Here is a 26,581-nt window from a genome sequence, read left to right as displayed (position 1 = left end):
AAAAGCCTACGTTGCCACTGCCTTAGAGTAAAACATTGTGTAATTAGTGTCATTATATATACGTACAAATGTACATTAATAATATATTTTCTTCAATCCCCTCCATTCCGAAAATTCATCCAGTGTGCAGCGTTGTTTGAGTTTGTACATTTTTAATTACTCTCATTAAACCCATTTATAATCATCGTGTATTTATAAGCATTTAACAAAACACGTTTAAATATCTCAAATAAATTTTCTTAAATTATATAATATTACACCTACTTGGTATCTATGTATAAATTACCACCAACCAGATATATTATTATCTATAAAATCTTTTCTCATGGCGTAATAATATCATCGTACCACATAGTACAATTTTTTTATTATATTATTATTTTTATTAATATGATATTTTATTGCAGCAATTTCATTGTACACGTAGTTCTAAAACGTATATCGTATACACAATATGCATATTATTGTATTATATATAATAATTTTAAACGTATCGATATAGGTACTATGACTAATGATTATTGTAGCTAAACAATATATAATATTATGATTTGATTTTAATTATGGTATATGAATATTGAATATTATATTATTGTGTAAATATATCTCCCACAGTAATATTTCGCAATGAATGTATACATATATATACAGACGGTTTACAGTATATAAACACATTGCGAGTGACGATTTCGACGAGTATCTAATATATAATAGTTGTTGTATAAATATTGTTTTTGAAGTCAATATTTGAAGAGGAAAAAAACGGATGCGTAAACCTGTACGTATATATTTTTAATATATTACGTATGTACACAGCATCAGTTACACGTGCGATGTTTGTGGATCTCATGGAAAAAAACAAGCGTGTGCGCATATATATGCTCGTGTACTTATTGTACACACATCAATATAATAATATATGGCAATGAGAACGAAAACGTTCACATGGGATGGTCCTGTAAATAGCTCGCAAAATATGACGTGTATAATGCGCTCCGGCGAGACATCCGGCAAACAATGTACCTATAAATTATAAGTATAATATACAAATTCGTTTGCAGCTCGTTCGCGTCAATATATATATAATAACGCGTATATAAACACAGAACGAGCAGTATATAGTATATACACATAGTATATAGGTATGCGACTGCTGCAGCGTTAAAACAACGGCCGTAAATTATTTTCCCAAACGAATCGCAGAAATGGTAATTCGTTTTAAATTCGATTTTAATGCTGTTGATCAGCTACATTATTTTCTGCAGCGCCGCGTCGACGACGACGGTCTGGAAACGATAATAAAAGACGCGTATTGCTCCTACAGCGGTCTCGTTCGGTATGATAAAAATAATAATATTGCATTTATATATATTATATTCTACCCGTTCCGTCTGTAATAATGATGTCCGCGACAGAAACGATGAGGAGCGTCGGAAAAAGCGTATATTTATGTACCTATATAATATGTATGTCGTTTTATATCATCGTCGCGGCCAAATATAATAATACAATATTTATATATATGTTATACTATACTTATACTTAACCTATATATCATATAATATGATATAATATAGAGTACGATTTTTCGGCCGTTATATTTTCCGTTCGGGGCACGAGACGAGGTGAACGATAAAAAAAAAAAAATTCGTAACGTACATTTCGATCGGAAAAGAAAAGAGGGAAAAAGTGGCCGTATACAGTTTAGGACAATACCCGAATTGACCTACCTTTTGATACGTATCGCGGCGCATATTGAAATAAATGGTCCGATTCCCATGGGGGTTTCGTTTATATTTTCGATTTGCATATTCGTATTTGTACGACGCACACACACGCACTTATATGATGATAATAATATATATATCGTATTATGTGCGCCGTACGGTGCGTGCAGTGCCCGAGTGTACGCAGATAATGAGCGGTGGCCGAAGAAAGCAGCACCGCGTGCAAATCGCTCCAGTTGGCAGGCATCACGTACTACATAGGGACCGCGTGACAGGTAACTTGACCCTTTCGGCCGCGGCGGCTGCCCATCACCGTCGTGTCCTTTTCACCCCCTTTTTTCTTTTTGCCACGGGGTGCACCAAACTTCCGGGGTTAGACCGTGTACGCGACCTCCGCGGCAGCCCCGCGCGCGATACACAATAATATAATATAATATGTTGTTAATATATTAAGCGAGTGACCGCGTATCTTCTTCACCGCCAGGAAGGTGGGGTGTTCTTCGGGATGTAACAAATTTAAATAGGGTCAAAGAGGGCTATCCGGTCGCCGTCGTCGTCAACGCTATATTATGTACATACAATATTTCATATCTATACGTATTATATAAACGCACACATAATATAATATAATACTCGTCCCGTTGTGCGGCAGGATATATAGCAACGGTGTGTATGTGTGTGTGCGTGTGCTTGGTGAAAGGACGTAATCGTGAAAAGAATATTTGGGTATTATTATTATATTATATGTAGAGGAATCCTCGAGCCGTGGTCTATTTTTCCGGACAACGGCCAATCGCGGCCCTAGGCTTGCCCCGTCCTCGGTGTAACGGTCGGTACCAGCTATATGTATCGTATTATAAGTATATAATAATAATAATAATAATAATATAAGGCTGTAGAAACCGCGTTTTCTTGAAACACGCTCGAATAACGGTTTTTTCTTTTTCAACTTATATAATATATATATATGTATGGTTTAAAGGCGCGAGGCCTTTGTATAATATATATATATTATAATATAACGTGTATGCCAGTTATACGATGCGGAATAATATATAATATGTAAGTGTATTATAGCGCAGCCTTTTGAAATATTTATCATCGTCCGCGCGCGTTTGTCGTAAGTCGAGACAATTAACCATAACAATCGATAAACACGTTTGGTATACTTTACATGCATATTTTATATGATTTAACGAATACGGGTTACGTTTCAAAAAGCTGACGTCGAGCGGGTTCAATGATGTATAGGTATAGGTAGGTATATGTGTATCGTTATTCGCTAAGTGTGCAGAGAGAGGACAAGTTCGTTTTAAAAAGTTTTCAAGGGGGAAAAAACAACTTGCAAGGAACTTATCGACATATACTATCTTTTTTCACGATTATTCGTTAGATTTTTTTTTCTATATTATTGTGAGCTGCACGTATATGGTATATAAGTGCTAATGCATTATGAATCTAAAATAGTAGGCTATTAAAATATTGATAGAAATAATTGATTTTGTTACTTTTATCTGCAGTTGGTGATTCGGGTAATCAATAAATGTTATTTCAAATTAGATTTTATTTTTTTATAATATTTAGAGTAGTAATTAATAATTTTATAATATTTAACAATATGCATATTATGATACATAAATGTAAAAATATCTTTATTCTATGACCTATGTATTGTTTGAATACAAATTTAATTTGGCTAATACTTTTTAAAAATAATTATTGTATGTTTAACAAACTTGACATGGTTGTTATAGAATAATGGCGTATTAGAAGTATATATATATATATACTATCTTGCGTATACATACCCACACTTGATCGTATTGGATATGCGAGTAGGTCTCAGCAAATATTTTTAATTGTAGTACCTAATATATAATGTCATAAATAATATATTTCATAAATCAATCCTCTGTACAGAGAAAAACGGAATAACGATACCCGAGGAGGTACCATATATACCACAATTTTGATCGATACGTCGATACTACACGTCTACACTATATACTATATTTGCTACTGCACTGAATGCGAATATTATTTTTAAACGAGTATGCATTCAACATGTAGTCGTATGTGTATAATATATTTAGGATTTGATTTATGCATAAAAGATCTCTCTCGCAAGACGCATTTGAAATATTTACGATATTAAATAACATATAATATTTTATTGTTATATATTATACGACGGTTAGTTCTCTGTATATAGCTACTAGCTAGTATTATATATATACTGCTGCTGTTTGTACGGAGTAAATCGTGGAAAAATTTATGAACTATGTGTGTATATAGTGTATATAATTACAGTCTACTATCTTGTTGTGAAACAAGTAATATTTATTTTAGAAAATTAAGTGAGTTTTCAAGTTGTTTTTTTTTTTTAAAGAATAAATTTAAGAACAAATGCTGTTTTAGACATATGAAAAATAATTTAAAAAATTAAAACCTCTTGTACTCTCCAAAACATTGACCGGTTCACGATAAAACAATCACCCTGTACATTTATTCATATAAATATATTATCGTATATACGTCGACCAGCGTGCGTTATTAGAATATAAATCCGCCGTCTTCGCGTGCATGATATTATTATCATCGCGGTCGTCTTCGCTCGCGTTGTGCTGTATATACGCTTACACCGACTTATTTGCCTTCGGCACAGCCGCCGACCTTAACCTAAAAAAAAAAAAAAAATCAAAACAATAAATAACTCAATAGAGGTACCTCTCCTATTTGAGGAGACAGACGTCCGGACTTCTAATAGTAACAATAATATATAATGTAACGTCTCCGTCATATATGCTCGTGCGTAACTCATTATTGCAGCCGTTCTCGCTGCAAAGTGAACGGTGATAAAAAAAAATAAAAAAAATGATAAGCGATAATAATAATCATATATATACGAGTGCGATCCAGCATAGTATATTAATATATATGTGTAATATAATTAGTGATTGCTCGTAAACGTCGCGCGGTCCGTGTCCTAATTTTAACGCCTCGACGGACGGACGACTGATGCCGCACCGGGTCCCTGCCGTATAATTTCGTATATAATATGTGCATATTACTATTATATTATTATACTCTGCAGTATACACACGACGATAAGTCGTTCGATTCGTCACGGTTGACACGGTTTCGTGAAACGATTTGGTTTTTTTTTCCGCGACGGGTATATAAAATAATATATATAATATACATACACGTGTAAAATGTAATACATGGGTATTGTGATGAGCAGAGTGCGTAGGTATAATACTGCAGTATGTGAAACCTATACGATTTACGTATATACCATTATATATTATTATTGCAGTATATAATATGTTTCCAGTTACCGATTTGTGTCAAAATTTCGTTTGGCGCGGTGTTTTTATTGACATTTCTTATTCGTTTATTCTTCTTCGCGTTCTGCTATTCTTCTTTTCTCCGCGCAGTTATAAGCCGATTTCGTATAAATCATATTATTATATTACACGTTTGGCGCGTGGTGACATCACGAGTGTAGCGGGTAAAAAAATTTAAAAAGAATCATAAAAAAAATTTGCTGACTCGATAATCTTATATAATATTTATAGAGAGATACCTACTATACAGTGAAGCGGCGATGACTGCTATATAGCTGTAACATGTAAAATATAGGCTTGTATTATGCGACAGGGCAATATAAAATATATCGGCTCATCAGGTCTGAATCAAACCGATTATAAAATAGCTCCAATATAGCCACGTAAGAGCTTTTTTATGACCATACGTCATGGGGAGACGGCGTCGTAGTAAAAAAATGCGTTATGTTATTATATATGTGATGAAATTACAATGGTTTAGAAAAAATAACATAATTATCTCTATTCATTTTTTCACCCAAAAATTTATATTTTAGAATAAAAATTAACCCTTTAAAAATGTAGCTCCTATATATATGTACAATATTATTCTCAGACGTTAATCCGGACATCCGACTAACAATATTTAATATATTGAGTATACAATGTACACAGTCGTATAATAAAATGTATCTATTTCATTATTATCATTACATATATTATGTTGTCTTATCTAACAGTTATATATGTATAATTTCAATTTGACATTGTGACTCGTTATGATAACATATATTCTCGACTTGGTTTACTCGCCTCGTTTAACGGTTAAAAATCGATTTTCGTTAGTATATTACCGCAATCACCCGTACACCAAGTCCTCTAAATTTTTCCGAGTTACAATTTCTGTAAACAGTTTTCCCCCTCCCCCATTCATCCTTAACGTTTATAAGTTTATAACTTATTTATTTCTTCAATTGTATTATCAAATAGTTGTGCAAACGTAATTTATTGAGAAATAATAAAAGTAAATAATAATTATAAGGCTTTATGGCTTTATTATTATAAATTTCGTTATTATTTTACAATTAATAATTGTGCAATTAAACAGTCAATAATAGTTGAATTATTTATTCGAGTAGATTATACCTATCTACTTGCAAAATTATTGTTAATCACTTTTTTGTATTAATAACTATTTGTCTGTTTTATATATGTTACGAATATTATACGATCTTTGAGATAACATATTATGTCTTAGTGGCTCTTATAATCTCGAGCTTTGAAAATTATCATTCATTCGGGTGAGGAACTTTGAAGGGTAGTTACGTTACACCACTATTAAACACAACAAATAAGTTGAAAGCACGATTATTGTATTTAAAAAATACCATTTTAACAAAATTATAATGATATAATCGTATAAGGCCTAGGTAGCTAGATACTTAGAATTCGCTACATTATAGAAAAAGTTCTAAAATTTCTAACATTACATACACGTACTATTTTAATATTTGGTCTGGTTTACGTCAGACGAAAATCCTTTGTTTGGCGCCACTATATAATGCAGTATAGATGTACAAATTATATACAGTTTATGATTTAACCGATATATACTCTGAGATAGGATGGTATTAACGATTATTGTTCATATATGACCTACGCGCAGCATGAGGTCCGAGAATTGATTTTTAATATCCCATTTATAAATATAATATGTATTATAATATGATTATCGTGTTTTTAAAATGTCCACAATATTTAACAACAGGTCGTTTTGCAGATGAACGAGCGCAGATTAACGCGCTCATTAGGTATATATTATATTAATATAATTGTTAACGACGCGCACATATTATTATTAATATTATAGCGTACGTAGCGATTTACCCTTTTAACGATATTGTTTACCGTTAGACTCATATATATGTAGTCGTGTGCGGCCCATCTACACACACATTATTATAATATACTTACTCGAACATTTGTTTGATGGCAAACTATCATCATCATCATCTGCAACATCGATATAATAATGTATAAGCATTACAAAAATACCGAAGAAGTATTATAAATTAATACATTATTCATAATACCTATACGTAGGTATATATATTTTCTATACGATAATAATTAATAAGTATCGGGCCGTTTTTCGCCGTCGTTACAATGTATAAAAACCGTTAAAAAAAACTGTTTATTATTATTGCTATTGTTTTCAGATGTCGCTTAATTTTTTTACTTTTCGTTTTCAACCGTAAGGTGCACAATGAGCTGCCACTGCCGCAACAGCAGGTGCATTCCGTAAAAATATTATTTTATACGATGGCCTTTGCCGTCGTGTAACGGTTTCCATTCGAATATCGTATCGTAAGACATTAAAAGACTGCAGTATTGTGGCAGTTATTGCAGTCTTCAGTACCTATATGTCTCTCTATCGCTCATGTGTTTGTGTGTGGGCACATTATAAAACATACGTTTATGATGGTTTGTGTATAATAAACAATAAGTATATAGGATCATTTTTAGGAATTCCGTTAAAAATTGTTTATTACTATTATTGTTTTCAGATATCGCCTAATTTTTTACATTTCGTAAAAATAACGATTTTTACCGTAAGGTGCGCGCAATGGTGTAAGTACTATTACTCCTGCAGCTGCAGGTGCGTTCCGTACACGTTATATATATATATATTATTATATACGATGGCCTTTGCTGTCGTAACGGTTTCTATTTGAATATCACCGCCGTACGATAATATAATAATAATATTATAAGACTGTGGCGGCAGTTGCCTCACTCTCTCTCTCTGCCTTTATCGGTTAATACGTTAATTGGTGTCCGCTATGTATATATATATATATATAATATTACACTATAATACACGTACTTATATATAGAGTATATACACAAACGATGAGCTGCAGGTTGTATATAGGTATAGGTAAATGCACGCAGAGGACGCGGCGCTCGGCGTCTTCCTGGCACCTGTTCCGTCGTTTTTTTTTTTCTTATGTACGCGCACACAGACTGCCGCGAGTACAATGTATATAATAATATTATATAGTGTCCCATCGTGTACGCACACATGTACGCGACGAGACGTTTAAATAATATACGACGTGTATTATATTGATGAGTCTAACCGTCAACCTATAATACCCAAAGCCGTTACGGATGTAATTGACCGTTACGCGCGCGGTCGTGAAAAAAAAATAGTAATATTATAAGTAATATTCTAATAATATAATATAATATTATCATGGTGTGGGCAACAACCAGAAAACGAAAAACAAACTCAACATTATAAGTATATCATATTATATCTGCAGAGCGCATTTATGTATGTTTTGTCATTATTATTATAATGATGTACCACCGGCTAAAGTGACCAAATTACAGATTTTGACTCTAAAATATAAAATAATTCGAATGACTCCGGCGGATGATAAAGTAGTCGTTGACCCGAACAAATTTCCTTACAGTGTATACATTTTTTTCATTTAGAAGTTTTATCAACTTTGATCATAAAACCTCCCAAGCGCACAATATAGCTATAGTAACAACGATATATGTTCTGTCAAGCACAACTTACTATTTATGTCATGATTTCGATCCTCAGTTCTCTAATGTCGCAGATAGGTAATACTGATTGAATGATTCGCTGCGTTAATCATGTGTATACTGAATACACTTATTGCTGCCATCGGGGTTTGAGAGTGGTGAATTTGAATAATATAATATGATGATCATACGGTTCGGCTGCAATTACGTTAGTATCCATAATGTATATGAAATACGACATTGCAAATGCGCGTTATAAAGTAAAAATAATTCAAATACTACGTTGCATTTTTGATAATTATTTCGGAGGTCTTTTGCTTTAATATATGTAATGGACTTAACTTTGATAAGGCATGTTTTTTAGAAATTAAATAATTCAGACTTCCATTGATCGATTTAAAAGATTAGACTAAGAAGTTTGACCGTAGAAAAATATTTTCAAACATTTTTTAATACATATTTTAATTATATTACGTATAATAATTCATAATTTACAACTATATGACGTACGCAAATAGTATTTTTCCTTTAGACGTTTTTGCGCGGTGTACATATATGTGTATACCTGCTCTATACCTATACATCATATACATAAAATATATTAAACTGGCACGGTGGTGACGACGTACGTCCGTCTTCTGTTTCATGATGGAAAGCAATGAGACGGACACGCAGTTGAATTCAATTATCAATCATTATAGTATAATATGATATTATATACGTACATCTTCCGTCCGCATAATAATTAGACGGTTTGTGAGAATTCGCGTGCACATAACCCAACTCGTGTGTGTGTGTGTGTGTGTGTGTGTGTAACTGCAGTAGGTACCTATAATAGCAATGAATGACCGTCATGTGAAAACACTATCTTATAATACTACGCACGCGGTATAATATGTCGTCGAATTTCACTGAGCGCAGTGTATACATGCATGTGTGTGTGTGTGTGTATGTGTGGGTGTGTGTGTATGTGTGGGTGTGTGTGTGTTTTTGTTCGACATCTCCATTATATTATTAGCCATCATGTCCTAACTGGTACGGACCCAAAAAACGCATTTTCGTAAACAAACAAACTATATATTATATTGTATCGAAAAAACTCACCGTAGGACATAGTATATATACGTATACCTATATAGGTTCATCATTAACCATAATAATTGATGTTATCGACACAGACACAGACACGCAGTGGTATTCAAACATGATTTTACAATCTTAATAGGTATGTATAGCTGCTGCGTACAACAGGGTGTGCTTCTTAACATATTTTCAAATCGGGGCACACTAAGTAGAACTCTTGGACCAGAGGTCTTGGTCCGATTAACTATAGGTATAATCCACATCCTATGGAAAAAATGCAATACCTATAACAGTTTAAAAAAAAAAATGCGATTCGCACGATCGGTGCAAAATTATCTTGTTATGAGACACGTGTATATAGTATACCTACCAAAAAAGCTCAAAAAAATTTGATTTATTCGACAAAAGTTATTAATATTAAATAATTTAACATTTTAAGACCAAAATGTATTAACTCAACCCAACAAAATTATTATCTATTAAACTACAGTAAGGAATTTAATTTCGGTTATAAAATAAATATGATGTAGTAATAATAAGATATTTGATTATAATTTTAGTATTAGACGAATGACGACGAGTAGTTTGTACAAAGATTTCCCAAAACAATTGGTGGACACTGTTAAAATGAATCGTTAACGGATGAGGAGCCGAACAAATTTAGGTCTGATTTTTTTGTTTTTGAATGTTCTTACATATTATTATTTTAATTTTTCAATACACTTATACAAGACTTATATAAATGACTAATAATTACTTATAGTGCGTGTTAAAATTTATTATAATTATTCACTAAGTGCAGTACGGTATACGTTTTAATTAAAAAAAAAAAACATTTTGGATTTGAAAATACTCAAGTGGTGTCTATCGTGTCGTCGTATACCTATACTACTACGCTATTAAGCGCCTGTCTACCTAAAAAATAACGATAAATTCGCAACGTTAATAATATAGTATAGACGTTCTATACGACTATATATTGGTGTTTATAGGTTTATGCCGTTTCGTATTTATCGTTCTGGACATTTTTCGAATTCTCCTTCGACGATAACGCGTCGCTAATTATGAGTCATGCACACCTCGCCGTTGGCCACTGACTGAAATATCATAACTTACTATATATATTGTATTATTGTGATGTTCTTCGCCGATTTGACATTCTTCAGCATCACTACTGTGTCGGCGTTGTACACGAGTGTACGTACAACGGCTTATCGTTATCGTGTCTTGTACTCACGGTCTCGAATTCCTGGGCTGACGCGGCGGACAGTTTGCATATATATATATATATAAATGACAATAGTCTATAGCGATATTAAGTTGAGCTACACAGCAGCAGCAGCAGCAACAGTAGTAGTAGTGATATTGTGCATTATATATATATATATATATGATAGTACCTACAGAGTTCACGTTTCATTTTGCACGTACAACGCCCGCGTCTGTTTGACTGCACGTTATCACACTATACAACATTATTATCCGACGGTTTTGCCAATATTCTGTTTTGAAAATCGATTCGAAAATGCAGACTTCCACGGCTGCAGTGATGGGGTACGTAATAGCTGGTATATACTACAGCGCACCCCGAGCAACGGCCGTTCAGCGGTGACTCGGGCATTAAGTCTTTAATATTAATATTTTATTAATCAAATATGCATAATTTGTTTTGCACTCGAGCCATTGGTAAAATTGTTATTATATCTACCGGAGGGGGTCGCGGAGTCGAATAATTTTATTTCACCCTAAAACCCAATTCGTTCGATTACGGTTTCTGTTTTTATCAAATTTCGAAAAAAAATGTCCTTAAAATGGCAACGACACGATAGTAAATAGGTACATGTTTAATGACTGCGAGGGAAATGTTACTTCAAATTCAATAAATACAATTTAATATTTGTTATTATATAATAATATATATTAATATAAAGTTGTATTATTATAATGTAAAATGATGCGTAAGTCCCTCACAAGTTATATATTTTGAATATAAATTTAAATATACCCCTATAAAATCCTAGCAATATGTGATTGGGTACTTACATCCTTTTGAAAACGTAATTTATTAATAACACACAAGTACCTATTATAATATATGTCCTTATAAAATTGATTTAAAAAAAAAAACCAAAAATCTTAAAGTAATCGTATTTATTTTTCTTTTTTTGGCAAATATTACCTATTATAATATAGGTCTAACTCGTGTATGTACCCACTATACTTAGTATCCGTATTCATAATAAATATGTGACGTGAATTAATTTAATGTTTGAGAGAAGTTTAAGACTTGATGTAACAAAATATTTTTCCTTAGCATTGTCTTAAGATACGTTAGGTTCGATATTTGTAATCTTTTCGATCCGTTTATATCATAGAACTGAATATCCAACTCAGTGTATTCGTATTATAAGTTGATGTGTATTCTTATAATTTCTATATACACTTTGTCCGACCGCATGAAACGCCACCGTGTTCGCGTGCAACGTCGCAAGTCAACGTTTTGCTAACCGATGTATCAATTAATGACCGCATTAACTACTGTTAATAAGCCGTACCTACTTTTTATTTTTGTAATCATTTCGAATTTCACATGATTTTCTCGTGACCTATATACCTACATGTACACTGTACGTATATAGATATTATAATTAATAAAATATTCAATTACTAAAATAGAATATAATGAAATTAATTACGATGTAAGACTTAAATTACAGCTAAAGATTATCTTTTTATAGATAATATAAAATAAATATAAGTAATACAATACGATCGCAGTAAAAAAACTCATTTTTTTTTTTTAATTCGTTTTAAATTGAGAATATATATTACAATTAATTTATATAATATGTTTGTGTTGTGTTTATAATAATACTTATATAAACAGTGATATAGTGTAAAATAAAAATGCATATCAAGATCGAATCATTATACAAACGAATCAAATTTAAATCATTAATAATTATTATATAATATTCATTCCGTCGAAATCGTCTGTAACAAGAGGTATACCTACTACGGAGACATATTTGCAGTTGATAAAACTAGAACCGCGACGCGTCGTATATAGATTTAAATTTACATCTTGAGTAATATACGTTTATAATTTTGACGCAGATTAAAAGTAATTTTTTTCTTTTTATTAAATCTTACACGTTTCTTCGTATGTGTAAAGAAAAAAATTCCTACTCAGAATTCGTAATTTTAATCATAATTCTTAAGAGAACACGTAGTACCTATTTCCTGTAAATTTTTTTGTGTCATAAAAAAATATGTTTTTTTTCATTTGTGATTGTCTCTCGGTTTTTTTTTTATTTTTATTTTTTTTTTTGTCGTTTCACCGTTTATAAAGAATATAGCGTTACAAAATTAACAGTACCCCGGTCCGACGACGTCTGCTAAAACGTCGATGTTTCTTAAATTGTATTATTATTTAATCGTCAGCTGCGTCGCATATCCGGAAATCGCCGACGAGACCTGTCCGTTAAATTACGCACACACAAACACACAACGCTGACTTTACACAAAAATCCCGGGACGGCTACACGTACAAGTGATGTATACCGAAACCGGACTCGTCCCAACTGGAGTGTTAAATCCCTTCCGGTCGATATATACGTCATATCCCGATCTGGTCCACTTATTGTGCGTAACTAGATCGACCGCCCTTCGACCCCTAAACGTCCCTTCCGCGTTTTCTCACGAGCCATTGATACTTAATACACGTACGCCTCGTATACATATAATCATTTTATTTTTTTGTTCCTTATTCCTGCTACAAAACGACATCACAATATATTTAAATTGTTATATATACATATTATATTATATATATGTGTGTAAGTATAACAAGTATACTGTCGTTACAATTATTGCCACCGGACCTATATTATATAGGCTCGCATACCGGAACTGTTTCTCATGACGGACGACCGATAATCCAGTTTGCGGGTACCCGGAAACCAGAAATCAAATCGCTCTATATACCTATACGCGTATTGTTTGAAATTTAAATCGTTTCCAATCGCGTTACATTACGGTATTATATAGATCGCCGTCCGCTGGACGTTATAATATATAACAATATAATAATATTATTTAGATCGGCGGCGAACCAGCTATATGTAATATTATGTACGCGTATATCTCGACCACACCGCCGGTGTAGTGAACTCGATGCGGGGCGTTTGTCGTCGTGTGAACGGTTTGGTGCACAACGGCGCAAACTTTATCGGCCGTTTTGTATTCCGCGAGGTAGGTAGGTACCATGACACACACGTTAAACTATTCTCCTATCTGTATATAAGGAACATAATATGTAACTGGTGCGCTCACACACGGACACACACACACACACTTATTATTGACGAACGAGTGGCGGCGGCTAAAGGTTTCTTATCGAAAGTTTTTTTTTTTTTTTGTTTATTTGCGGACTCGTTCCAGTACCTATATTAGATATTATTGTACTCATTGTTCGGCGTGCATAATAATGATGATACTCATGCGAATGGTCCTGTTTTTTGTTTCTTATCGGTCAACAAATAAACGGTTAGCCGCGATAATTGATGTACATAAAGGACGTAGGTATACCTTTTGATATCTTTGAAATAATAATAAAACGCGTAATGTGTGTACACGGTTTTACATACATAATACAGTATATGGTACCTACCGTTAGTCCAGGCATCCTCCTGGCGCCTGCACGATATATACTTATAATATTTACACAGCTATTATAGTATTATACTTATATATAATGTACCGATATCTTATCTCTCCTTAATTAGGTATAATTGCCTAAATCTCTATTCAGTTTTGAGATTCCTGAATTTTGACACTGTCAGAAAAGAGAGTAGGTACATGAATTTTATCAACGATCTTTGAAAACCGTAAGAAATCTATAATACGTATATACAATATATTAAACAATATACATACAATTACAATACATAATATATATAATATGTTTTATATATTTCAGCTAGGCATAATAAAAAACAATAACTAGGGCTCGGATTTTAAAGCATATACCTATGCTTCTTTTTTTATATATGAGATAAAAATCTAATTGTTATACATAAATTTCGTTTCGCGTCATTCTGATTCTAAATAAACCAATTTATTTTGGTTTTTTATATAAATGCTTTTTTCGATTATTCAGCTGTGAATTTTTATATGTTTATTTATTATGCTATTGTAATAAAAAAAAAAAAAAAAATATTAATAAGAAATGGAAAAACCCAGAATTTGAATATTTAATTATTATTGTTTTCGTTATCAGCTTGTTTATTAAATGTATTAAACGTATAGATTATCGATCTACATAATATAGCCCTCAGTACCTATACGGTCAGTGAACCTATAACATAAATATCGACCATTATAAAATTTAAGATTTAGTGTTTTAATTTGAAACCTCTTGTATGAAGTAATAGAAGTATGCACCGATGACCGATCACTTCAATGGATGTAGAGAGTTCGTTTGCTATGTATAAAAATATTCAGCCGGACAATAAAGTCAGTTTCACTACAGAAAATCTATAGAATACAAGGTACTTAGTTAATTCTTTAATCTTTTTTTTAATTTAAATTAAAATTAAATATTTTTTTTTATTCATTTTTATAACTAGCTCATGTTAATTTTTGTCATGTTTTTTGTTGCTTTTTTTAAAAATAAATATGCTTCTTTTTTGCTTTTTTAAAACAATCGTGTGGTTTTTTAGTTGCTTATTATGCTTTAAAATTTGAGCCTTAATTATAACGTACTGAAACTGAATACGATAAAATTTGGTACTTATTATTATGTCTGTAGTCTGTATAGTGTATATGTAGTACAGAAATTTACTAGAAAAATATAGTTTTGTATGCAGTAAGACTTAAATATTTAATTCAAAGGTAGAAAGTTCAAACCACTAATAAATAATATAATATACTTTATTTGTATTTTATTCTAATTATTTTATATTTCTAAGCTTTTTATCTAAATTTTTTTATATTTGGTCATTTTATAGTTTTAAACTCGTACAACTATGTCTTTGTTATGTTTAGCGATGTAACTTGTAAACGTTCCACGCGTATTTTATACGGTTCAAAAATTGGTGGGCGTCGTTTAAGATGAGACGTTCCGTTTTAAATTGTCATCCATGCATATAGGTCTGGTTCTCATGAGTATATTTAATAACAATAATGACATTTTGTATTGTTTAATAAAATAAAAATAGTAAGAGATAATTCATTTTATTTTAATTAAATTTAGTCTACAAATTATAGTGTAAATCACTACCAAGATTATAGGGCTCAAACTAAAAATTAAAATGATCTAAAAACGTAGAAAATAATAAAAAATATAGAAATTTAAAATATCTGATATTTCATTCGTAATACATAATAATATAATAGGTAGCCTGAAAATAAATCTAATAAGCCGTAAAAAACATACAAATGCAACAAACACAGAACCCTAATATCTATATCAACTTTAAAGAATTATTTATTGAATGTAGAATATTTCCACTAAAAAAAAGGATGAAATATTTTAAAAAGATATACAATAACATTGGTCATCGATATCTACCGGAGACCAAATGTCTGAGATCTATTTTATTGTCGTGGACCACAAACACTTCTTATTTTATCATTTATACTCGTATCTATATGTATATCACGTTTTATATTCATGTAGGTTTATACATTTTGTATAGTGCTTGCGGGTGGAAAATAATATTATATTTTTAAATTTTATAAATTAAAATTCGTTTTTCTTTTAGCTGTTAAGTCTTCGTGGTGTCCGCGAGGGTCTAGACTTGAGGGTTGGGCGTGCCCGACAAACACGTTAAATTATAAAACAATTGCCATCCGGCAACGTTTTGAGCACCGGCATTAACATAATAATGTTATAAATTGTTATTACGCGTTTTAATGAGTATAATTATCGTTTTATGTGATTATTATTATTTTATTACGAATAAATTGCAAACAGTGTTTACACTGCAATATAATTTACAAATTGGACTTTCATTCGCAACTTAATCGATTTGGAACATAAAAATCAACATCCTGCCTAATATTATTTTTAAAACATATTTTTCTGTCACGAAAATATTCTTTTATAATCTGGATATTATTTCCTGCATCGATTATATTTTTTCAGTGATTGTATACTTCCAGATTACGCACAAAAACAAAACTTTAGGGATTCAAATTCATTTTGTGTTTGAAATAGAATATATTATTTACTGTAAGATTCGATCATTAGGTTTTATTTGTTCCCTTATACAGTTATGTATATAAATTGGAACTATTTAATTCAACAACTACATTAAGCATAGATTTTTCCATTGAAAAATCATTAGTATTGATTACGTAATCATTATTCTTGTGTCCGAACAATATTTGTCGATTTCTTTCTGCTATATAACATCATTCGATTGAAATTGAGTCATTAAATCGCTCACGAATAGTTTCTTCCAATTTTGTTTTTTAACGATTTTCAGACGGAATATTAGTTTCTATAATTTAATAAAAAAAAATACATTCATTTACCTGCTATATGTACAATCCAATTTTATTACCCTTACGACTTTTTTTTTTTTACATTCTTTGGTAATCTATACCTCACGGTCTATTTTATCAGGAAACCCTTCTCTTGTTCGCTCATTTTTAGTGTTTCTCAGTGTGGAAAGAAGCTTAAATAGTGTATACATTTATCTGTCGGCTGCAGCCCGTGGGTCACAACACGTTATTTCAACAAAGCTTTTTTGCGAGTTAAATTTAAACTTTAAAGACATATTAGTTAATAGTGACTAATATAATATGTAATAATAATATGACTTCTATGTAAGTTGTTCATTATTATAATATCGTTTACAATGTTTTTTTATTTGGTAATATTATATATTTATGCACTGCAAATTATTGTGATTGTATGCTTAGTTTGATTTCGAATGTTATGTTTTAAATATACCGAGTGATTTACTAAGCATACTCATTTTATTATTTTTCTTAATAACGAATTTCCAAATTCAAGTGTTTAGATTTTTGATGCATACTAAACATTTTAATTATTTATATTTTTTATACCATTTTATAGGAGTTTATACAAACTTTTTTTTCAAATGAGCACTAACCTTTTTACTGTAAATTATTAAGCAGATGGTTTTTTTTTTTTTTAATAATAACGTTCAAACAAGTAGTTTGACACTACTTTTAATAGACTTTAAAAATAGTTTAAAAATATATAAAATTGGTAGATTTAATAATAAATCTAGTAAGTATTTACTATTTATTATACTAGGACATTTTTCACGAATCATAAAATATTGATCGATAAATATTAATTACAATAATTTTAAAATAGCATCTTCCAAAACTGTTATCGTTTATTTGTATTAACCTTAATACATATAAAGTTAAATGACTCGAAAACAACTGGTTCGAATTTTAATTTAGATATATTGACATTTTTAAAGAAGACATCTGGTTAATAATTTATAGATAATGAGGTTGGTTTTTAATAGAAAAAAATAAGTTGGTATTGTTACTTAACACTTTAAGTGTTAAAAAAATCTAAATATTTGAAAATTTGGTCCTTAATAATTCATATGCATTATTAAAAGAAAAAAAATGGAGTGATCGTGCTTGGTAAATCGTCATATAGAATATTGTAAGTTGAATAAGTCAATCTAATCAATTGAATTATCAACCGTTACTAAAATTAATAATTGAAATCCTCAAAAATAAATATAGTGTCGTTTGATGGACACTTTAATAAACTTAAAGGTTGCATGTAAACATATATATATATATATGACCACTGCCATTCGAAGTATAGTCATTTAATAAGAAACTGTCCAACACTACACGCAACTACGCAAACAATCTTTTAAATTGATCATATTTTCAGGGATGTTTTCTCGGTTTCAAATACAATTAATACTCTACTCTTATCTTATTATACCTAATATAATGTTTGGCCCTTAATATAAAGTTGATTATTATTGGTATTAAAAATACTATAATATATTACCTTACGATTTTGCAATACGTTATGATGAATAAAATAATGTTAACTAAACAAATAATTTCAATTTAATATTATATTTATCAATTTTATTATGCATATGCATATAAGTATTATAATAGTGAGACATTATTATTGTATTACAACTAATAAGAGAGTAAAAAATGTATACATTTTATTATTATTAATTATTTGTTTTTAAGTAATCTTAAAACGTGAACATTTAAATCGATAATAAACATTTTAGTAGTATAAATTGTTTACTGCAGAGTAACTTAAAATTAATTTCAAGTTGTGTAATCAAAAATATAACGATTGCCCGGAAGTATGATAATAATGGTCACACATGAGTTCATAGCGGCCCAAGTCTCAAATTGATCGTTGCAACCATATCGATATTTAAGTACGTACCTATACTGTGCACAGTCACGCATATTATATACATTATACATCGTATAATTATTAATCATATTATTAATCAATATATTATATTTCATACGGTTTGATTAGGCATTAATAAGCGATTTGGTTCACATTCTGTGAAAGAATTGAAGGAGATTTCAAAATTTTTTAAGCTCACCAATCAAATAATTGTGCAATTAATAATTATATACATTTTCCCGTATGGCATATATACTCGTAATATAGCTATTAAACATGCGGTATCTAGTTTTATTATTTCAATCTAGTCAGGAAATTGGTTGTTTTTATCAAACCAATATCATAACATTAAATACTTTAAAACTATTAAAAAATATGATGCGTTATTATAGGATTGTTAATAGTTACAATAATATTGTTTTTGAGGCTATCATGTTATTATATTATAATATATAAATATTTATAATTATAATTATAATATAAAATATTAATATATACTACACATACCTATAATTTATTTATTGTATAATTGAATGTGTAGGAAATCCTATTATATTGATTTCATCCGTTTTTCTATTTTACACGTTTAATGTAACAACAGTGATTTCGATCAAAAACGTAAAAAAAAAATTTGCGTATTGGTACAAAGTACAATGTACATTGTATAACAAGACAACATATTTTTTTACATAAATCATTCATAATTATTAATTATTTCGAGGATAAAAATCATATTTTTATGAATATTTAAGATACGTTTAGTTATATAATTTTAATTGCAACCTTGTTTTGTAATATTTGCTAAAGAATTCATTACTGACCTTAATAATTCGAGTTTTAAACTCTAGGATATATTATTTTATAATTTCATAAAGTGTAATATTTTTCTATAAAATGTTATGCCTGTATCAATAATATCAAATATTAGACAATAATCGTTTAAAAATTTTAAATGAGCGAAGAACTGTACTTCGTATTTTGCTGGGTACCCTAACCTTGCTTAACATAATTAAAAAAATACCATTTACTAAAATTTCTAAAATGTTTATTCTATTATACAGACTACATAACACAGATTGTCATTTACAAATCAAAAGTCAATAGTGGGTTCAATAGCAGACATCATACCTATAAAAGTAAAAAATAAAGACTACATACCTAAATGCTTATTTAAAACTTATACTATTAATATACCTTTTAATTTTCGAAAAAAAAAAATTATAGTTTTTGCACTAGATACTCAGTTGTTAAAATAATGACACATTGACACATTGTATTACATATTAAAGTGTACTTAAGTATATAATTCCAAACGTTTATCGCGAGGGGCGTGTATATTTTAATAATATGCGATCTAACAAATATTTATTTTCGGTATTAATTTAGTTAATTGGAAAACTTGCGACGAGGATTGCACCCGGAGTCGACTCGACTGGTACATATAAGCGCACACGCTTAATACGACCAAAACGCACGGAACGTTTTTTTGTTTTTATTTTCGTTTGTATATATTATTAGGGTTTTCTTTCTCGATCGCCACCCCTGTGCACAATTATTATGATATCATAATAATATGCGTTATATTTTTTATAGTATGCTAACGCGCATACACATTCGGAGGTACGTTTTATTAGTGAGATTGTTTTTTACTTTATTATTATTCGTTTGATAAAACGCGGCACAATGCATCGCACACGGGCCAATGATTCGTGCGGTGGCGTATATAATACATACGTATATATAGGTAATACGCGTAAAAAGTACGAAAACTAGAGATATGATATTATTACACGTGACGAGGATAATATAATATTATTATATAGACGCCGTATACGTATATATATGTATTTTACAGTCACCGGAGGGGTTGACGGGGTGGTTCGCAGCGGGAGGGAGGGTGCAAGTATATGTGTGGAGCACGCGAGTATTTTTCGCCCCGTTTTACCGCCCACCCTTTTACCCCTACGACCGGTGCGCGCGCGCGCGTTTGTGTGTGTACGCTCTCGGCGGCGGCGATGGTGCGCGGGCGGGAGAGGAGATAGGTAGGTATATATAGTCTCCACCGCGGGTTAGGCGCGGTTTATACCTATATACACACATAAAACATTCATAGCGGGTATATATATATATATATATATATATTTATTTATCATTTCGTCATCAGGTCTTTCGTGCGGACGGTTGACTCACCGGAACACGCAGCCACCAGGCGTATATATATATGCGCAACCACCCCCTACACACACACACACACACACCCCGCCGAAACGTACATTGTTATATATGTATACGATTTCGTCGTCCGTCGCAGAGCGCTTTTACCAGCCGCCCGTCCGTCGGCTCTCTCGGCGCGTACACCGCTGCAGCGTAGGTGCGTGGAACGGAGGGTGCGATCGGTCGGTTCGCGCGTAGGTACGCTACTACACAGCGGGTATATATACTCGGCTATATATATTTGTTCGGGATGTATGCGACGGGGGTAGGGGGAGAGTTTTCCTCGACGCGTTTTCAGCTTACGGGCTAAAAGTCGCCATGGCTACGTATGTATCAACACGAAATCCGCCCTCCCGAAAACGCCGTTCACCCCCCCCACAACCCCAATACGCGATATATACACAGCACGCGCGCGGCGTACAACGATAATATATAATAATAGTACATATATATATGCATGTATAGATAAGTCGTCGTCTTGGTTATCGACCGATTTTCCGGGGGCCGCCGAACCGGGATGTATATTTCAGACTTTCAGAGTATATATAGGTGCACAGCGTATATACCGCTCACCTGCACGCGGGCCTCCTCTATACTTACTCGACGTGTAAAACGGCCGGGCTGACCCGCACGTTACACAAGATGAAACCCCTCCCGAGTACACGGTATACGACGACATGTGTGTGCGTGTGTGTATAATGTGTGCGCGCGCGTTTAGAGCTGTAGTTGTACGTTATTCCCCGTATACTTGGCTTCTCGGCTTTTTGATCGATACGCAACGGTTCTGTATAATATATTATTAACGTATAATGTACTCGCAAGGTGATTCGCGGCGCCGGCCGTGTTCGCTCCGCAATGTTTTAATTTAATATATAAATAAATTTATTCAAATTCCGATTGTTGCGGGGTTTGCTAAGTATACCCACTTTCAACGGTCATAGCTTTTTTTTTTGAATAATTTAGTTTTTTTTTTTTTTTAAAATACGGTTTTAGGATGGTGTCCCGTGACTATAATACTGCAAACTTATTAATTTTTGCAAACGAGAACCGACTTATTTCGTTGCGAGTTATCAAAGCAGATGATTGCGATGTATATCTGAATTGTAATTCGAATCGATATATAGTTTCAGAATTATTAAAATGTATTTTTATCTAATATAAAAATAATTATTTATATTTAATATAGCTGTTAAAAAACTCTAAATAATTGAAAATGTTGTCCACGGACCATGAGTGTAGACCGTAGGTACTTAAAAATTCTAAAAATTTGAATTTGAATCAACTTATGATTAAATAACGAATATTGACGAGCATGTTTAGCGAATCACTCTGTATATTATACTATAGCGTTTGCGACTACTGTGTTTAGTGTGACAGTGTCGACGAGTTGAAGCCACACGTCATAATAATATTAAAATAGCGACCACATAACAATTTCATGTAGAAATTAGCTAGTACCATACTCCCGGAGTAGATTTTAACCTAAATTTTTCAGATCAGTTATTGTCCTTAATTAGAATTAAACTACAGATCCCTAGCTAAAACTTAGTTGGACCAGTTACGGTGATACTTTTTTTGTATTTATTGTTTATGGAATTTTTTCTCTTTCTGCACATGTATACGTTTTAATTAGGCTTAAAATTGAAAAGAAGAAAAAATTCTTTAACCACGTGTGTCGTTGGCATCACGAACTAAAGCCTGCAACTTAGCCATCTAGTAAAAGTCAAGTATAACCACGGACTTCCTGACATGGTCCTGTGATGCGGTCATGCAGACTATTTTTTGGAAACCACTGTCTTCTGTCTTAGATCATCCGCATAATGGTCCTGTAGCCTGATACTTGATTGTTGTGAGCCTCCTACTTGTTAGCTCATGTCTAGACCTGCAGATTATAAATTAGGTATAACATAATACAGTAATTTAATTTAAATAATTACGCTTTCTAAATCGTTACTCAAAACCAAAATTAAAATAAGTACATAATATAATTAAGTATAGGAATGTGTATCAAAGATTCAGATTATAAAAGTATTATGCGCTTTAAATATTATTGAAATTGGATTATAATTTAAAATAATAACAAATTGGAACTTACATTAAAGTATAATCGTAATAATTTTTGTTTTTATTAGGTGTTTAAAATCATTTCTATACATAATAGTGATATTAGTATATAATAATCGTTGTACAAAATCTGCTAAAATCCTATCCTGCCGTCAAAAATCATGTAATAAAAATTATTATATTATCGCGTTGTTTATAAACAAATGGACGCGTATAGTTCGATGATTCGTTTTTACAACGTATATAATAATTCAGAATTAACTTTAGTTGAAACAAACACGCAAATGCAATTATGAATCATTCAAGTATCAACTGTCAAATAATAATATAAGTAAATATAAACACCATATTTCAAATTACAAGCAAATCGCATTTTATTCGTTAATTTACAGCCGTCGTATTAATTGATGCACGATTATAACAATATCGTGGCGACTAGGACGAGAATGTGTTACACAATAATAATTATGACTAAAACATTTATATTTATACTGTCCTGCGATACGTGCGCAATTTAATATTTATAGTCAACACTGCACTGCTGCAGTATAGGTACTTTTATAATGCATAATAATGAATATACATAATACGAAATATGTTAAAATATAATATCTACTTATTTTAACAACAGTATTACAATAATATATACCTATATAGATAGGTATTAACTATATACGACATTGTCTGTTTTCGCGTCTAGTCGAGATCTGATTTTACAACAAGCAAACAACAAATATTATAATAGTGGTACCTATTGAATGTTTTATATAATACCTATACCTACGATTATTCAGATTATTGTAATCGTAGCGTTAAGAAAACATTAGCGGTTCGAATTATAATATTATACTGTCAGGTGACAGAGAGTCAATCATCACAACAACGGTAATAATAATTATGTAATATATGCATTGTGCATATTTCATAAAGCTCTTGTGATATCGCATGTATAGGTAAATAAATTATATTGTGTTTTATTTCTCTCGGACAATCTATTTTAAATTTCAATACGTTTTATTGGATAATATAATAATATCAATACCGTAATTTTACGGTTCAATGTCAATGTAAAATAATTGTTTTTTTTTCTTGCGAAATACCAATAGGTCGAGTAATACAATAAATTATTATACATTATTCTATCACCGCGTAAAGTAGCAGTTAATCTGTCAAATATTTTCATACCAACGCACTGGGTACAATCAATCTGCAAAAAGTTGTTGTTATTTTTTTATTTCGTTTAATGCGGTTTCGTACGTTTCTAGACGAAGATCTATCAGCTACACGAAAAACAATTTTTTATTTTTGAATAAAATAACACAATAACTATAGTTGAGAAAGACCGTACTTAATCGTACGTAGTAAGTACCTATAGATAGTATATATTTTACCTACTATAGATATTAAGTATTAAATGAGTTATTATTATTATTATTGTGTTGCGACTTGCGTGTACATTAATCATATTTTAAATGATGTATATTGCATATTATAACTTGTAGAGTTTGATTTCAAATCAATATAATTGAATTTAATTTTTAATATTATTTTAAGTAGTTTGTATTTTCCGTTGAGATGTAGAGGTGTTTGTTAAAAAAAATACATATATTATTTACGAATGCATAGCTGGTATGCCTATTATACGTTATATTGTTTTATGAAATATAATACAGGAGTTGATTCAATGCATATAGTGGTTCAATATCAGAATATACGAAACAATTAAATAACTTAACATCATTACTATAACAAGGATGTAAATACACACAATAATTTATGCAAATTAATGTTAAGCTAAACTGGAAATGGCTCATTGCAGCCATAATTCAAAATGTTGTGTAGTGAGTATAAATTACGAGTATATAATATACATTTTCTGGAGTTATGAATTTAAATACTATTTAAAAATCCTGAGTCCAGACATTTATTTTAATATGTTCATGACCTTCGAGAAAATCATAATACTAACGTACCTATTATTAGTTACCTATTTTAAATATTGACTATGCATGCACAATAGTATCAATGTTCTATTAACCACCCGAAAAACATAGGGTTTATTTATTTTTTGATACTTTTAATTTTTAAAAGTATAATATTTGTATTCTGGTGTATTAATATACACCAGAATATATTTTTTTAGCATCAAACTAATTATTTATAAAACTTAAATACTCTAAAAAAAGAAAATTGTTTTTTTCAAAAATTTTGTTTATTAATATAAAATTATCCAAATATGATATATTTTAAAATAATAAAACGCTGATTTTTTTTATGAAAAATAACATTTTAAAACCAATACAAATGGTAGTGTATGGTTGAAGTCGATAAATATTAAATATTTTGTGATTATAATAGGTACATTACAATTTATAACTTTTACTATCGTAAGAATAGGGATAGCCCGCTATAGCTATAATTTACTATTTTATAAAGCCTAATTTCTGATTGGAAATTGACAAAAAATATAATTATATGAATATTAAATTTTGTTGATTTAATACTTTTTTTGTGATTAATTTAGAATTGTTTTTATTTCCGTTATTTTGAAAAGAGTAGTATAAATTATTAAAATTTAAATAAAACAAATTAATATAGTTTCAATAAACATATAAACATCGAAACATTATACCCATTTTAACTTTATACCTACATAATATGTAATATAAATTATCTGAGTATGCATATTATTATATAATACTGAATACAAATATTTACACATCAAACATTATACTTGGTATTTAAAATATCTGTAGTAGGTACATCGTGAACACACATTGTCATCTGATATATTTGTAGAAGATAGATTTCAAAAGCTGTCATTTAAAATAAGTTCGATAACAGTATATGCCTGACTACATCAGATACATAGGTATTCGTACGATTTAATGATGGTTTAACGTGATTTAACGTACATTGTTAATAATATTGTCACGGTATTAGGTATATTGTGTGTTTACAGTAATTTTATCTATGTATAATAATCGAATAATTCATCGTCAACTCTGGTTCCTAAGAAAATGTAAGTTTACTCTTAACATAAAAAATTAGAAAAATTTGGAATAGATTATTATTGCATTTTATAGAATCTAAATAATGTTTAAAATATTATTCGCCATTGGCTACTATTATAAATATTCGTTTCCGTGAGATTTGAAATCAGGTGAACACATAATATAATATGATGATCATATTGTTAGATA

At 30.8% G+C, this 26,581-nt stretch overlaps 1 protein-coding gene across 1 annotated transcript in view; it reads right to left on the bottom strand.

The window, feature by feature from the left end:
- Nucleotides 1–4,373: 4,373 nt before the first annotated feature.
- Nucleotides 4,374–26,581, bottom strand: part of LOC126550982 (uncharacterized) — a 31,013-nt gene continuing 8,805 nt past the window's right edge. The window contains exon 2 of the mRNA XM_050203737.1: nt 4,374–4,406. Coding sequence (XP_050059694.1) covers nt 4,374–4,406 — 33 coding nt within the window. The remainder of the gene's footprint in view (nt 4,407–26,581) is intronic.

The sequence above is a fragment of the Aphis gossypii genome, chromosome 3, assembly GCF_020184175.1.
Source record: "Aphis gossypii isolate Hap1 chromosome 3, ASM2018417v2, whole genome shotgun sequence".
Lineage (NCBI taxonomy): Eukaryota > Metazoa > Arthropoda > Insecta > Hemiptera > Aphididae > Aphis > Aphis gossypii.
This window is presented reverse-complemented; position numbering and strand designations above follow the sequence as displayed.